The sequence below is a fragment of the Salvia splendens genome, chromosome 21 (genome assembly GCF_004379255.2).
Source record: "Salvia splendens isolate huo1 chromosome 21, SspV2, whole genome shotgun sequence".
Classification (NCBI taxonomy): Eukaryota; Viridiplantae; Streptophyta; class Magnoliopsida; order Lamiales; family Lamiaceae; genus Salvia; species Salvia splendens.
Genome location: NC_056052.1, coordinates 26,167,112 through 26,180,901, shown reverse-complemented (window position 1 = coordinate 26,180,901; position 13,790 = coordinate 26,167,112). Strand labels below are relative to the sequence as shown.

The 13,790-nt window shown below is 37.5% G+C and overlaps 4 protein-coding genes across 8 annotated transcripts; 3 read left to right on the top strand and 1 right to left on the bottom strand.

Annotated features, from left to right (window-relative positions):
* Positions 1-530: 530 nt before the first annotated feature.
* Positions 531-5,399, top strand: LOC121784737 (putative RNA-binding protein Luc7-like 2). Of its 5 annotated transcripts, XR_006046775.1 has the most exons (14): positions 531-782; positions 1,032-1,084; positions 1,374-1,542; positions 1,613-1,676; positions 1,996-2,075; positions 2,161-2,314; positions 2,528-2,589; positions 2,689-2,751; positions 2,969-3,027; positions 3,330-3,411; positions 3,704-3,757; positions 3,857-3,905; positions 4,663-4,706; positions 4,786-4,898. XR_006046775.1 is itself a non-coding variant. In XM_042182956.1 (13 exons), the coding sequence occupies exons 1-13, from the start codon at positions 636-638 to the stop codon at positions 5,135-5,137; spliced, it is 1,230 nt and encodes a 409-aa protein (XP_042038890.1). In that variant the 5' UTR covers positions 531-635; the 3' UTR covers positions 5,138-5,399. The 5 variants fall into 5 exon arrangements, 2 of the variants coding, with proteins under 2 accessions (XP_042038890.1, XP_042038891.1); XR_006046776.1 differs by lacking the exon at positions 3,857-3,905; XR_006046774.1 differs by having other exon boundaries at positions 3,857-4,706.
* Positions 5,400-6,140: 741 nt separating this feature from the next.
* On the top strand, positions 6,141-8,079 carry LOC121783288. Its single transcript, XM_042181314.1, has 2 exons — positions 6,141-6,750; positions 7,671-8,079. Exons 1-2 carry the CDS (start codon positions 6,244-6,246, stop codon positions 7,731-7,733), a joined length of 570 nt encoding a protein of 189 aa, XP_042037248.1. The 5' UTR covers positions 6,141-6,243; the 3' UTR covers positions 7,734-8,079.
* Positions 8,080-8,576: 497 nt separating this feature from the next.
* On the top strand, positions 8,577-9,352 carry LOC121783621 (protein TIC 20-II, chloroplastic-like). Its single transcript, XM_042181750.1, has one exon. It carries the CDS (start codon positions 8,592-8,594, stop codon positions 9,195-9,197), a length of 606 nt encoding a protein of 201 aa, XP_042037684.1. The 5' UTR covers positions 8,577-8,591; the 3' UTR covers positions 9,198-9,352.
* Positions 9,353-10,380: 1,028 nt separating this feature from the next.
* On the bottom strand, positions 10,381-13,446 carry LOC121785138 (biotin carboxyl carrier protein of acetyl-CoA carboxylase, chloroplastic-like). Its single transcript, XM_042183511.1, has 7 exons — positions 13,143-13,446; positions 12,339-12,389; positions 12,125-12,273; positions 11,739-12,045; positions 11,503-11,574; positions 10,793-10,858; positions 10,381-10,700 (listed from the first exon to the last, which is right to left on the bottom strand). The coding sequence occupies exons 1-7, from the start codon at positions 13,299-13,301 to the stop codon at positions 10,677-10,679; spliced, it is 828 nt and encodes a 275-aa protein (XP_042039445.1). The 5' UTR covers positions 13,302-13,446; the 3' UTR covers positions 10,381-10,676.
* Between the last annotated feature and the right edge of the window lie 344 nt (positions 13,447-13,790).

Here is a 13,790-nt window from a genome sequence, read left to right as displayed (position 1 = left end):
ATTTTGATTCTTAATTAATAAATCAATCATTTTCAAAGTGAGATAAAACATAGTATTTGTATTTGTAATATGGGCAAAAAAATCATTTTATATCTTATTTACAAAATAAACTAATCTATCAAACACATTTATCCTGATTTACAAATATAAAACTTTTCTTGATTAATACTCCCTCCGTCCCGGGCTACTCGCCCCTTTCCTTTTCGGCACGGAGATTAAGGAATGAGTGTATAGGAAAGTAAAAAATGACGGCTGTAGGTGAAAATTTTTACTAAAAATGGAAAGAGTGCAAGTAACTTGGGACGCCCAAAAAGGAAATAAGTGCGAGTAGTGCGGGACGGAGGGAGTAATATTGTACTGGTAATTCAGTTTATTTTTACTATCTGATCAACTCTACCAACCAGCGGCCGCTCCCTCAATTTCAATATTTACACAAGGGCTCAAACAAGCCTCTGTATAGTGAGGGGCAAATACGAAACTTCACAGAAAATTAATTATATTAACAAATCAATAAAAAAAACGCTTTCCCTTTCATTCGACCAATTTTCCCAATTCTAGGGCCAAACCAAACCCTCACACAGTCACACACTCACAATTCGCTGCTCCCGAACGCGCTCACGTTCGGAACGGAAGCCATGGATGCGCTAAGGAAGCAGCTCGATGTGCTGATGGGAGCCAACCGCAACGGCGACGCGCAGGAGGTGACGCGCAAGTACTACGATCGCGACGTCTGCCGCCTCTTCCTCGCCGGACTTTGCCCGCACGAGCTTTTCCAGCTTACTGTGCGTGTTTTTTCGGTTTAATGTTTGTTTTCTAGTTTGAAATCGATATGTTTTATGAATGAGCCTGCGTAATTTGTCAATTATTTATGCTGCTATGCGAATGCGTATAAATCTCGAAGGTTTGATGGTATTGAACTTGTGAATTATGTGGTTTTTGGATTGATAATGGTGTTTGATTGATTCACCGAATTGTTGTATATATATATTTCTTATGGCTGTTGTTAATAGAGTTATTGGTTTTTGGCATAGAAAATGGACAAGGGACCATGCCCCAAGGTGCACTCGCTGCAGCTGAGGAAAGAGTATCCTTTCTTTGACCAGAATTTGTTGATTTGTTTGAAAGTTATGCTGTTTTTTGTTCCTTGTTGAGTTTAAATTTAGTTACGATCGAAAATTTGAATAAGCTATGACTCGAGAAGAGAAACTTGCGATTATTTTGTGAATGCTATCTTGCTTATAAATATTTGTCTATGTTATGTCTGACAAAGTGTACTGATTTAGAGATGAAGTGAATGGTAGTATTGTTGTGGGATATGTAGTATGTACTCACTCCTTAAGTTTAGCTATCTTGTTACACTTAACTCATCTCAGATATGAGGATGCAAAAGCAAAGGGTGTTGACAATTATGATAGGGATTTAGAGGATAACATAGACAGACTTATTGTCGAGTGTGATCGTAAAATTGAAAGGGCTCTGAAGAGACTTGATGAAGAGGATGCCAAAGCAGCTGTTGCAATTTCTGTATCGGAAGTTACCCTGGTAGACTTCTTAACTCATTGTCTTCCTCTTCTTGCCATCTATTGTATTAGTTAATCTTGTGGTATTGCAGACACCAGAGATTGATGAGATGTCAAAGCAAATTAAGGAGAAATTGCATGAACTCGATCAATTTGGTAAGTAAAGTGTTATTCTCCCTTTCTACTTCAAATTTATGGTTTACTCTGAATAATCTTATTTTATGCTGTGCAGTCTAAAAATAGGCTTGTGGAACTAAACAACACAGAACATCTTAAAATAATCTATTTTTTCCTGTTGCCTGTGCCAATCCTGTCTGACTGGCTTGAACTTATCCCAGTCTAATGTGATCAAGTATTTTAACATTTTATATAATTTTGATGCGAACATAATCTATTCCAGTAAACTGCATTCTTTTAAATCTGGCTACATCTGATATTCAACTTTGGTGCTACTGACCATTTTTTGATATTATAGATCTTGAAGGCAAGACGGACATGAAGATGCGGGTCCAGGAAGAGATTGAAGAGCTAAGAACTCAAAGAGCAGATAAACAGGTTTAAAGGCTTTGAAATTTACCTTTGTAGTATGTCTAAAGATGATGCAGCGGAAGGCTAACTGTTGTTTGCTGTTTAATTGTAGTCTATGCTTCTTTTGGATGCTTTCAACAAAGATCGTGCATCTCTTCCTCAGCCTATGGCGAATGCTTTGCAGGGTGCACCTATGCCTGCAGCTGTTCCAGATCCTCACATTCAGGAGATGATCAATGAAAAGCTAAAGAAAGCTGAAGAACTTGGTCAGATATTCGTTGGTTATAAATATAATCATGCTAAATATACATGATATCTAAATAATGACTATTGAGTGCATGTCATAATGAAATGGAAAATGCCGAAGTGATTCTGTATTTCTGTTCAAACATTGTGTTCTACTTCAAACTTCAGTACTGTGTTTGCTTTGAGGTGTATGCATAATACTTTACTGAATGTGCTTTTGGTATATTTTACAGGTGAACAAGGAATGGTAGATGAAGCACAGAAAGCATTAGAAGAGGCCGAAGCACTAAAAAAGGTGACAATCTACTTTGTTAGATTACACTTAACATTTTACTGTTGAGCTAACTCTACTGAATATAAGTACTATCTTCTAACTTACTATGATTTGATCCAGCTGCCAGCTCGACAGGAACCTGTACTGGATTCATCAAAGTACACAGCTGCTGATGTGCGCATTGTGAGTCTCCATTTCTCTATCTGACAATTATAGTTTGATTGCCATCAGCAACAATGTTGACTAGAAAGTGTTTTTGCAACTTCACTGAAATAATTTCGGCACTCTAGAAGTGGAAATGCATGAAGATGTCTATTCTAACATTAAGCTTTCCAAATTATATAGTACTATGAAATTAGAGACTGGCGCTGTATCTAATAAATTAATCTTGTACTTGCAGACTGATCAGAAGCTTCGTGTCTGTGACATTTGTGGAGCATTCCTCAGTGTTTATGACAGGTACATTATTAGTTGATCTTATAATTATGATCTACTTCTAGAATTAGGATGACAAAAGTAGTTATAGCTTCGCATACTTCATCTTTTGACCTGGCAATTATACCTCCTTGTCACCAGCAGGCTTTTGGGCCAGTTTTACGGGGATAACTTTTGCAGCTAAAGAATGTGCGTTATTTTATGTTTTATGCTTGTAGATCATGCTGTAGTAACGAGAACTCTTATTAGGCTGTAGTACACTTTATTAATAATTCATGGTTGTCTTGAGCTTGTTGTTAAAGAGATTATGTGCATTTGATTTTCAGCGATCGCCGTTTAGCTGATCATTTTGGTGGAAAGCTCCATTTAGGGTATATGCTAATCCGTGAAAAGCTAGTTGAACTCCAGGTACCAACAGATGATCATTCTCTCTCGCAACTATCTCTCTTCTTCTTTTTCACTTTGAAATTAATAAGGTCATTAGCTTGTTATTGCACAGTGTCAACAACTAAAGGTAGAAATTTTGTAAATTGTTGTTTGTGCTTGCACATAAGTATATATTCTCAATCTGCCATTTATTAATGTTGTTGGGGTTCAAAGTTTATCTTCTACTATGCGTGATCTGATGGTTTTGTGTTTGTTCAATTGATCTAAAAGTACTTATTCTTTCAATTCCTAAGCTGGTAATATTTTTATTCAGGTGCTGCTATAATCTTTCAATTTCTTATAGAGAGTCTCACTTTATATGTCCTCTGTGAGTTTTCCTTATCCTAGTGTAAGTGTGTTTCATAAATACTTCAATTTGGATTATTGATGAAAATCTTGTTCATCCCGGCCATATTTGAGATCTCAGGAAACAAAAGGGTAAGGTAACAGCTGGTGACCATCTGTAAGTTTTCCTGGTATGACGTTTGAAGTTCTCTTAAGTAGAATTCGAACAGATGAAAATCATTTTATTAGCTAATTTGAAAATAAAAATGAGAGGCTTTAGCTGATTGGAGTTATTAAGACCGATTAGATAAAGATTAGGAATTTATCATGTTTTACTGTATCTAGATGCTGCTTAGGGGACAGTAATTTGCCTTTCTGCTGGAAAAGGGGTACATTTGATGCCTTGAAATTCAGGTTTGTTAGTCAGGAAACAGACACAATTCTTATTGTAGTTCTGCAAACCAGTTTAGATTCACATTTGCTTTTTAATCTGCACCGACTAGCTGTTTCTGCTCTAACTTTAGCTGGATACGCCAATTGAATGTGATAATTTATCACTGTAGTGGCATACTGTGCCTTACCTTTAAGAAGGTACCAATTTGACTTTTAGTTGATAGTACACAAATGATAGATTAATCTCGAGGGTATCTCTGACGAAAACATGCTGTTTTTATCTCTCGGGTTTAGCAGCACAGCATGTATCCTCTAGGGAACAGAATTGAGATTTATACTTATCAAATAAGAGACCCAGAAAATGATTCAAACTGATAAGTTTACATTTTCTTGGTAAGATAAACCAGATATACCAAGGGGCAGTAAAATTTCTTCAGTTGGTTTGCACCTTCAGTGGGCTATGGGGAAGAATATGTTTGTTTATTTCGATTATACTTAACTTGGATCAACCATAATGTGTCATTTCAAATGTATCTTATTTTGGATCATTATCAGGAAGAGCGAGACAAGAAACGTAAAACCCTTGAAGAAGAGAGAAGGTAAGTAATTTTTTTTGTTATTATCTCCTTGGACTCTCTGCTTCAGTGATGGGATTGTTGACTTTATACATCTCTTCAGGAAAAGCCTGGAGCATGAGAGAGGATCTAGCAAGGATCGAGAAAGAGTTGACAGAGGTGATCGTAAGGATTATGATCGTCGGAGCCGAGACCGGGACAGGCATTATGATCGCAGCCGTGGTAGTGACCGTGAGCGTGTAAGAGAGAGGGAGAGTTCTCGTAACTACGATTCGAGGAGTCACCGAAGATCTCGTTCCCGGTCAAGAGAGCGGTCAAGAGATTATGACCGCAACAGGTTCTGTATCCAATGCCTCATCTCCTCTTCTTATTGTGCTCTCTCTCTCTCTCTGTTTCACTCTCTGTGTGCATCTCTAACTGTTCCCTTTCCAAGCAGGCGCCGCGAGCGGAACTAACTGTACGATGGAGGATGCCGCAGTTACTACTGTTCATTTGTTCTGCGTCAGTAAATCTTGGAGGGAAAATCTAGTTTTGCTCCATTTGGAAAGTGAAGGCTAGGCTAGGCGGTTTGATTGTTGGTATTATTATTATTATAACTTTGGTCAGATTCTAAAGATTTGTGTTCGAGTCTATTCTGTTATTAGTTGAATCGAGTTAAAACGGTTTTTACTGAATGAGAGTTTTAAGTTGAAGACACCAGTTTTAGGTTAAGTTAAAGCTATTTGATTCATAAGTTTTAAGTTGGATATTGTGGGATAAAATTCAGACTTATGGAGATTTAACATTGAGGAAGTCGTTATATCTTATGCTATAAATGCCAATTCATGAGTATACTAGTTGGGCATAAATTGTCCACTGAAAAAGGAATTTCCTTGACTTGACTTGCAATAAAATTGTTTGTTTTATTATTCGTGTTGTAATTTCAGTTTCATTTATTTTGTTTCACTGTAATTAATTAATAATTTTCAAATAGCTGGGGGAATTCGAAGAAACGAACTCGAGACCTCTCCCACCAAACCAACAATCATACTAGACCAAATGCTCTAACTAGTGCTTGTTGATATATTGTCTTTAAAGATGAAATAATTTTTTCTTAATTATAAAAGCATCTTAAACACGCTACCTATCGACAAAGTTTTGAGAATTGTAAAAACAATGCCTCCTGAGTATTTAAATAAAGTTGTGTGATTTAGCTTAAAGAGAAAGATTTATGCATGTTTTCCTCTAAATTTCACTCACATTTATGGACTTCAAGATGATACGAAGCAATAATTGTCATTCAAAAAATAGATCATCTTTCATATGTTTTCCATTAAAAGTTTATACGTAGAAGTTAAATTTTTTAGTAGATTCGACTACAGATTGACTCATTAATTTCAATCGTGGTAATTAGGAGTATAAAATTGGAGCAATTTGAATAAGGAAAAAATATATATTTAGAGAGTCATAGACAGAATCATTTAAAAAGAGGAAAAAAAATCCCCCCTTCTTTTTCCCTTCCTCACACATATAAAAACACACCCATCCCTAACCTTCAGAATTCTCCAAATTTCCCCCAAATATGGCTTCCACAGATCGCACAGCAATCCTAACGATGGTAATCCTACTAACAGCGTCTGCCGCCGCAATTTCCGATTCCCATACCTCGTTCTACGACGTCGTGCAATCCAACGGTTTGCCGATGGGCCTTTTCCCCAAGGGCATATCGGAATATTCCGTCGATCCTCTCTCCGGCGCCTTCGAGCTCCGCATGCTCTCCGCTTCGCCGTGCGACGCCAAGTTCGAGACGCCGCTGCGATACCAATGCAACATCACCGGCAGGCTGAGTTATGGCCAGGTTTCCGATATCTCCGGCGTCGCCGCGCAGGATCTGTTCCTGTGGCTGCCGGTGAAGAGCATTCGCGTCGATATCCCCAGCTCCGGCCTGATTTACTTCGACGTTGGCATGGTGTTCAAGCAGTTCTCCTTGTCGTTCTTCGAGACGCCTAAGGAGTGTAATGCTGTCCTCGGGGACGGTGAGACGGTGTTTCTGTTTGAGAAAGGCGGTGCTGCCACTCGTCCTGTTGAGGTTCGTGTTTCTGTAATTTGCTGCGATTTTTATGAATAAATGTTTGGAATTGGGGATTTTTCTGGTTTGCCCTTGATACTCTTGATTTAGTGATTTTCTGCATTTGCTCTGTCTGTTGTGGTTTGGAATTGATGATAAATTGATTAGGCTTGATACTATTTGGTGAGATTTGGATGATAAAACAGCTTAGTATCCAACATTTTGTTAACGATAGTCTCAAGACGAGTTGCTTTGACTTGCAAGATGAAGATTTGCTGAAACAGTATGTTGTGTTGTTGTATATGTACTAGCTGATTTGTGTCATTTTTGTGCTCGTGTTTTTTTGTTCTTGACTTGTTGTAATGTGGTAGGGCAATAGATTTGGATCTTGATTTAAGGGTACATTAATAAATTTTGATGCGATTTGCTTCCTCTCCCGTTGTATATGGAGAATATAGTGTTTGGATTGGGTTGCTATTATTTGCAATTGGATTTGGTATTGGAATCAGTTGGTGATCTAGCGTTTATGTTTATCTTCTATTTCGGCAAATTGTAGTTGGGAAGTCTGGCTTGCATCTATATGGTGCTACTAAGCTGAGGTATAACTCATTGTAGCATTCATATGTAATCATTGGTCTGAAAATTTCTACAATAAGTTGGGTAGGTCGCTAGTATAGTTTCCTATCCACGATTCTGCTATTTATTGGAATCATTTTACTGGACGTAAAGTATAAAAATAGTCTGAAAACTGCCCGGATAGAATGTTTTTAATAATTATGTAGAACCACAAAGTAGGACTCATTCTAATTAGATTAGTATATGTTGATGATTGTGTGGATTCTTAGTGGTATCTTCAATATTGGTACTGTTGCCAATATCAAAAAGCAAATTTTAGGATTATGTTTAGGATCATGTACTAAACTCATTGTATGACACTGCAGGATCTTCATGGCCACTTGGAGATGGAGCGAGTGACAGATGAGGGACAAAGAGCGGCTTCTTGAACCAAGAGAGAAATGAGTTGTTACTACTATGCTTTGTGGTATGGATGGCTTCTGGTCCTTCATCTAATTACCTGCCTACGTATCTACAGGTTTGTTCATTGTCTTGACAATGCAAGCAGCCATTTTCCATTATACTGAGTGATGCAGGATAACTTATTGAAGAGATTGTATGAATAGTAAAGTGGTTCCAAATTGTTGTTTCATTGTCCCCTTCTTCTGTATTGATATAGGTATGGTGTTCCTAATAGTTTCCTGAATTGTTATATTGAAATTATTGATGTATAAAGTTGATAAGTAATCTAGAATTTAATCAATGTGTATGCCAGTATAGAGCTGTTTTTGTGTTGTTTTGTTTGGATTTCTCAGCCTATTTTATTAAAGAGTAAAGGTCAATTTTAATTCTAAACATATGACTAAATTTGATCCAAAACATTTGAAAAATAAGTCCATAACAAATGAAATTCGTGTCGAAGCGGTTCTTTTTTAATGGCCCCGTAAAAAAATTAACGGCCATGTCACTGTACAATTAGCGTTGACAGTTAGTTTTTTTACGGAACCGTATAAAAAAGACGTTGACAGTTAGTTTTTCGATGGAATCGTATCAGTGACATTTCCATTTGTGATGGATCCATTTTTTAAAATGTGAATGTTTTAGACTTAATTCGAATTTTGATTATATATTTAGAACTAAAAATAACCTCTCTCTTTATTAAACATAGAATCAAAACTGCAAATCAATTTTGCTATATCCAAAACATATTAAAGTCCATATATAAATTTGGAAATGACTGAAATCACAGACATTTCAAACAAAAAAAAAGTAAAAGTCCTAAAAAAAAACCCTTCCTCTCCACATCCATGGCTTCCATCCCACTCCTCCGCCTGTCCCTCCCCATCCTCCCCTACCCCATCCTCCCCCACCCCCTCAAATCCACACCCATCCCCCAATTCCGCCTCAAATCAATCCCCAATTCGACAACGAAATGCTCGTACACCCCAACGCCGGCCACCGACCGCCTCATCTCCGCCGCGTCCTACTTCATCCCCTTCTTCAACGGCCTCCAATACGGCCGGTTCCTCTTCGCCAAGTACCCGCTCCTCGCCGCCCCCTTCGAGCCCCTAATCCCCTTGCTCTCGCTCTACCACTCCGTCCCCTACGCCAGCTTCGTCACCTTCTTCGGCCTCTACCTCGGCGTCGTCAGGAACCCTAGCTTCAGCCGCTACGCCAGGTTCAACGCGCTGCAGGCGCTCGTGCTCGACGTGCTCCTCGTGCTCCCCGTGCTGCTGCAGAGGATAGTTTCCCCCGGGCGGACCGGGCTTGGGCTGAAGGTCACGGCGTGGGCCTATTCTGGGCTTTTTTTGTTTGTGGTGGCCTGCTTTGTCTATGGGCTGCTGTCGAGTGTGCTTGGGAAGACTCCCTATTTGCCGATTGTTGCTCAAGCTGCTGCCCGTCAGCTAGAATGAATCTCTCTCTTTTCGTGTTTTTTTTTCTCCTTATCTCTCTCTCTCTCTCTCTCTCTCTGTCTAATGTATCGAGAAAACGTTGCTCATCTAGTCGAATAATTTTGCTGAACTATTCACCGTTTTGAATTTATATGGAGTAATATTTTGTTATGCCATTTTGTGAATTCTCTCTTTAAAGAATTTATATGGAGTAATATTTTGTGATGGCATTTTGTGAATTGTCTCTTTAAATGTCACATGTATATTTTTCCTAATGTGTTCATCAAATGATGAACAATTTGGCGTTTTGTAAAAGAGGTCATTGCATTTAAATCATAAAATTTGATTAAATATTATTCATCCCACATTTTTTGAATATGAAAGGTAAATTAAGAAGTTTTAAAACTTTTCAGTTGTCTCACGATGATCTTTTCCAAGCAAATATAATTCTAGTTTGGTGTATATGTAAAATTTTGATAATGTGATGAATAAAGACACAAACGTGTATTAATATGCCGATGTGAACTATTAAACACCTTTTTCTTGAGTCTAAAAAAAATGCAAAATATAACAAATCTGAAGCCGAAAAAATGAGTGAGAAATCGAAAAAAAAATATAGTAACAAATCTGGTCAAGTTGGACAATAGAGAATTTTTAAACTTTTTCTGATTTATCATTTAAATTTTAAAATATTAATATGCCGAACTATTAATACTTTTGTCTAGAGCCAAAAAAATTCAATATATAAGAAATTTGGTCAAGTTTGACAATAGAGAATATATAAAACAAATTTAATGTATCATTCAAATTTCAAAACTTGGAAACAAACAAAAAATTATCAATATTTTGTGATTTTATAGAAAATTAAACCAAAAAAGAATGACACTAAAATTATTTAATTAATTATTAATATAATCAGAACATGTAATTGATTGCAAGATCATAACAATTTCACAATTTACTGGATATGTTTTAAAACTGATGCAAAATCAGAATGTGACTAGATTTTAAAAAGTCCACAATATATGTCTATGAAATTCCATAAAATTTTAAAAAGTCCAAAATATATGTCTATGAAATTCCATATACCACCCATGATATTGCATTTTGCTATTCTTGATGCATATTAAAACTCTATCATCATTAAATTTCATTTTATCACAAGGGAAATCATGTAGCATAAAATGCAAAGAACACAAGAGAGTTGCTAAACTTTGTACTTCAAATGCATAAAATACAAAGAACACAAGAGAGTTGGTAAACTTTGTACTTCAAAGCACAAAAACCACATACTCCCTCACAATCATAAACACACAATCCCAACTAAAATGTTCAATTAAATTAAATTAATCCTGATGAATAAACAAGTTGTTCTAGCTAGTCTCATGCAAAAACAAAATCAAGCAAAATTAAATTAATCCCATTCTTGTGCCCTCTCGACTTTTCATGAAGTGAAACACTCTTGCTATGCCCGTGCAGAGCCTTTTGGCATCATGAGCTCTAAGGTTCGATCACGAACAAAGGCTGTCAACAATGAACAGTATGATGTAAGGGGACGTGTAAAGAGGAAAGATAATGTTGCTATTTAGTAGTAAGAGACGGATGATGAAACTCACAGTGTCGACGCTGACTGGCTTAGCATCTTCTACAACAACCTCAACTATTGTGCCAGATTGATCAGCCTGCAATGAGTGGGTCGAGCATTAGTGAGATGAGATAGATATCTAATAGGAGTCTCTTATTCGGTATGGATTGTTATACTACAGAATAATGATACATTGTCTTGTACATCAAACAATTTGCAGAAAATGACTCCTGGAAAAATATGGTGATAATAAAATAAGCATTTTTATCAATTTTTAGCAACCAAAATGAATGTTACACATGCCAAAAACAACATGTTTTTATCTACATGTATACCTTCAATCACCTTAATCTTGATTCGGTCACTTAATTCTAGTGCTATAATTGAAGCTTATAATATGTTTTTATCTACTTTTTCACGGGTACTAAAAAACCCGATTCCCAGCAAATTTATTGGGCAATGCTTTAGAGATTGTCGACAAAATTCTCAAGCAGAGATCAACAAAGGATGACATAGGACATGTTGTATCCAAGCATGAAAAATGAATCTTGTGGCAAGACTAGATGCCTAATTTTCAAATTGTAATGATTCTTGAACTAAAGGAAATAACAAAGTAGTCGATTTTTTTGGTAGAAAATGCCAAAAAGACAAAGTAATCAGCTTATTGATGTCTACAATGGCGAACAGAATAAATAAGGTGCTTGTAGCATTATCCAAATATATGCATAAGGAAATGCTTACTTCAATATCATTCATCAGCTTCATGGCCTCAATAATGCATAGAACCTGGCCCTTGTTTACCTTATCTCCAACCTGTGAAGAGAGGTAGAATTCAATGAGAGCGAGCATAGGAAATCAGAGGATAGACAATGTGCTTCATAAAATCATCTATAACAAAGGACTTCATGGTCCGCATAACACTTCATATATCAATTCGAGTGACATATATGCTAACATTTTAAATGGCATGCGTTTACCTTGACAAATGGAGGTTCACCAGGTGCTGGACTTCGGTAGAAGGTTCCTGCCATGGGGCTTTTCAGAGGTGGGTGAGATGATTTAGGCGGCTGAGCTTTGGGTGGTGAAGGTGCTGGAGTAGAAGCTGCAGCAGCCGGCAATGGAGAAGGTGCTGAAACTGGAGGCAGTGCTGCAGGCTGAGGCTGTGATTGATAATAGGTCACTGGAGGAGAAGGAGGTGGAGGTAAGGCCTCCTTTTTACGTATTAAGACCTCACAATCAAGTTGTTTCAGCTGTAGTTCAACAATATCTTTAGAATCAACCAACCTGCACGAAGGATGATATTGTCATTTCATTTAAAAGTAGAGTAGACACTTCGAGAGACCATATAACTGCATATGCATACTTGACTAGACTGGCAACTTGACTAACAAATTCGCTTATGGTTTCTTCAGATGCCAAAGCAGTCTGTTTAGATTCCTCAGATACATCGACATCTTTGGCTCCAGCTGGTGAAGTGGAGGCTGCAGCTTTTAAAGATCCACCCAGAGAAACCTTAAAAGCCAAAAAATCTCAAAAAGGGCCTCCATATAAAATAAAATGCATGACAAAGACTTCACCTTATTCAATTGACCTTTTACAAGAGAACAATTCCAGCCAGACTGCACACCCTGAAAAATATAAATTTTACACCGAGATGATGATACGAGGACGCCAGTACAAAGAGTAAAAATTAATGCAATTAATTTGTTCCAATCCATGATTAATGACTCATTAAAGAACGTCGAAATGAGGAAAACAAAGGGATATCTTATGTATTCACACAAGGCATCCACATTGCTATATTTCATCATCCTCTCTAAGTTATTGACACATTTTTTTAGAAATCAACATCCAGTCACCATTAACCACCCATTGAAAGGCTATTTTTACAAAAGCCGTCGATGGTTTTGGTACTTTTGGCCACAAACGCCACTCGAAAGCCGCAAACGAAAGAAAAGCTACTGATTTTGTAGCTCTAATTTTACTAGATCATGCAGATGTCACACATCCAGTATCTACTCGAACAATTTAACAGTAAAAAAAATTAGGAAATTTCCAATTTTAATTTGCTGGCATAATTATCCTTATGCACATCCTTCCTGAAAGGTCATTCATCAATCAAGCAACATCTAATATATATCCATCTATTTTTCTATCATAATCCAGCTCCAGCAATCTCGGAAACAAAGTAACTCAACCAATTGATGCCAAACGACAACTAATTCACAACAAAATAGCATCTAAGCATGAAAAATCACAAATCCTCAGCTTCTACACCGACCGATCTCACAAAATCCCCGCATGAAATCGTCAAAAACTGATTAAGGAAATGAAAATCAAAACATTGTAAAACTAAAAACGAAAACATAAATGGTATACACCTTGGACGAGAAGCGGAGCTTTGGCCTCGGAGTTAGACGGAATGAGACGGAATTGGAGAAATGGCGATGGCAGAGCGGTAAAGAGGCCGTCGATTTTCGCGCATTCTCCGTCACGGAGGCCGCCGCCGATGCGGCCGCTGGTCCAAACGATGTCGCCATTGCTCCGCCGAACGGAAACAATCTCAGTGCGTGTGCGTGTGAGGGAGAGAGAGAATTGGGGGGGATCCACTAGAGAAAGAAAGATGGAAGCTGCTCTCGATGAAACCAAAGAGTGAAGATAACAGCTGTTCGATATCTGTGAGAGTTGAAACTACGTCGTTTTGGGGGTTTGTGATGTTTGTACACTGCGCTGCAGATGAAGTACGTTCCTTCAGCTACCCACACGTGTGAAACGAGGTCTAATGTTTTGAGTAATGACATTGTGACACAAGTGATTAGTACGTTGATTTATTGTTAGCTTTACTTTTGTAAAAAAGTGGTTTCAACGTTGAATATTGATTAATTGCTCATCGTCATTCTTTTTGTGAAGAACGAACCTACGGTTGTGATGATCGAAATGCAAAATTAATGAAATGACAACATGCAAGGAAGAACACAAGCGAATTACGTGGTTCGGCGTAAGCCTACATCCACGGGCAGAATCTGGTG

Bases quoted from the DNA above. Each gene is read 5' to 3' on its own strand.
- LOC121784737 (XM_042182956.1), top strand. From the start codon at position 636: ATGGATGCGCTAAGGAAGCAGCTCGATGTGCTGATGGGAGCCAACCGC. The intron at 1,085-1,373 runs GTATCCTTTCTT...AACTCATCTCAG, and splicing joins TCGCTGCAGCTGAGGAAAGA to ATATGAGGATGCAAAAGCAA. The intron at 3,028-3,329 runs GTACATTATTAG...TTTGATTTTCAG, and splicing joins TTCCTCAGTGTTTATGACAG to CGATCGCCGTTTAGCTGATC.
- LOC121785138 (XM_042183511.1), bottom strand. From the start codon at position 13,301: ATGGCGACATCGTTTGGACCAGCGGCCGCATCGGCGGCGGCCTCCGTG. The intron at 12,046-12,124 runs GTATGCATATGC...TCCTTCGTGCAG, and splicing joins CAAGTTGCCAGTCTAGTCAA to GTTGGTTGATTCTAAAGATA. The intron at 10,701-10,792 runs GTGAGTTTCATC...CATTGTTGACAG, and splicing joins AGCCAGTCAGCGTCGACACT to CCTTTGTTCGTGATCGAACC.
- LOC121783621 (XM_042181750.1), top strand. From the start codon at position 8,592: ATGGCTTCCATCCCACTCCTCCGCCTGTCCCTCCCCATCCTCCCCTAC.
- LOC121783288 (XM_042181314.1), top strand. From the start codon at position 6,244: ATGGCTTCCACAGATCGCACAGCAATCCTAACGATGGTAATCCTACTA. The intron at 6,751-7,670 runs GTTCGTGTTTCT...ATGACACTGCAG, and splicing joins CTGCCACTCGTCCTGTTGAG to GATCTTCATGGCCACTTGGA.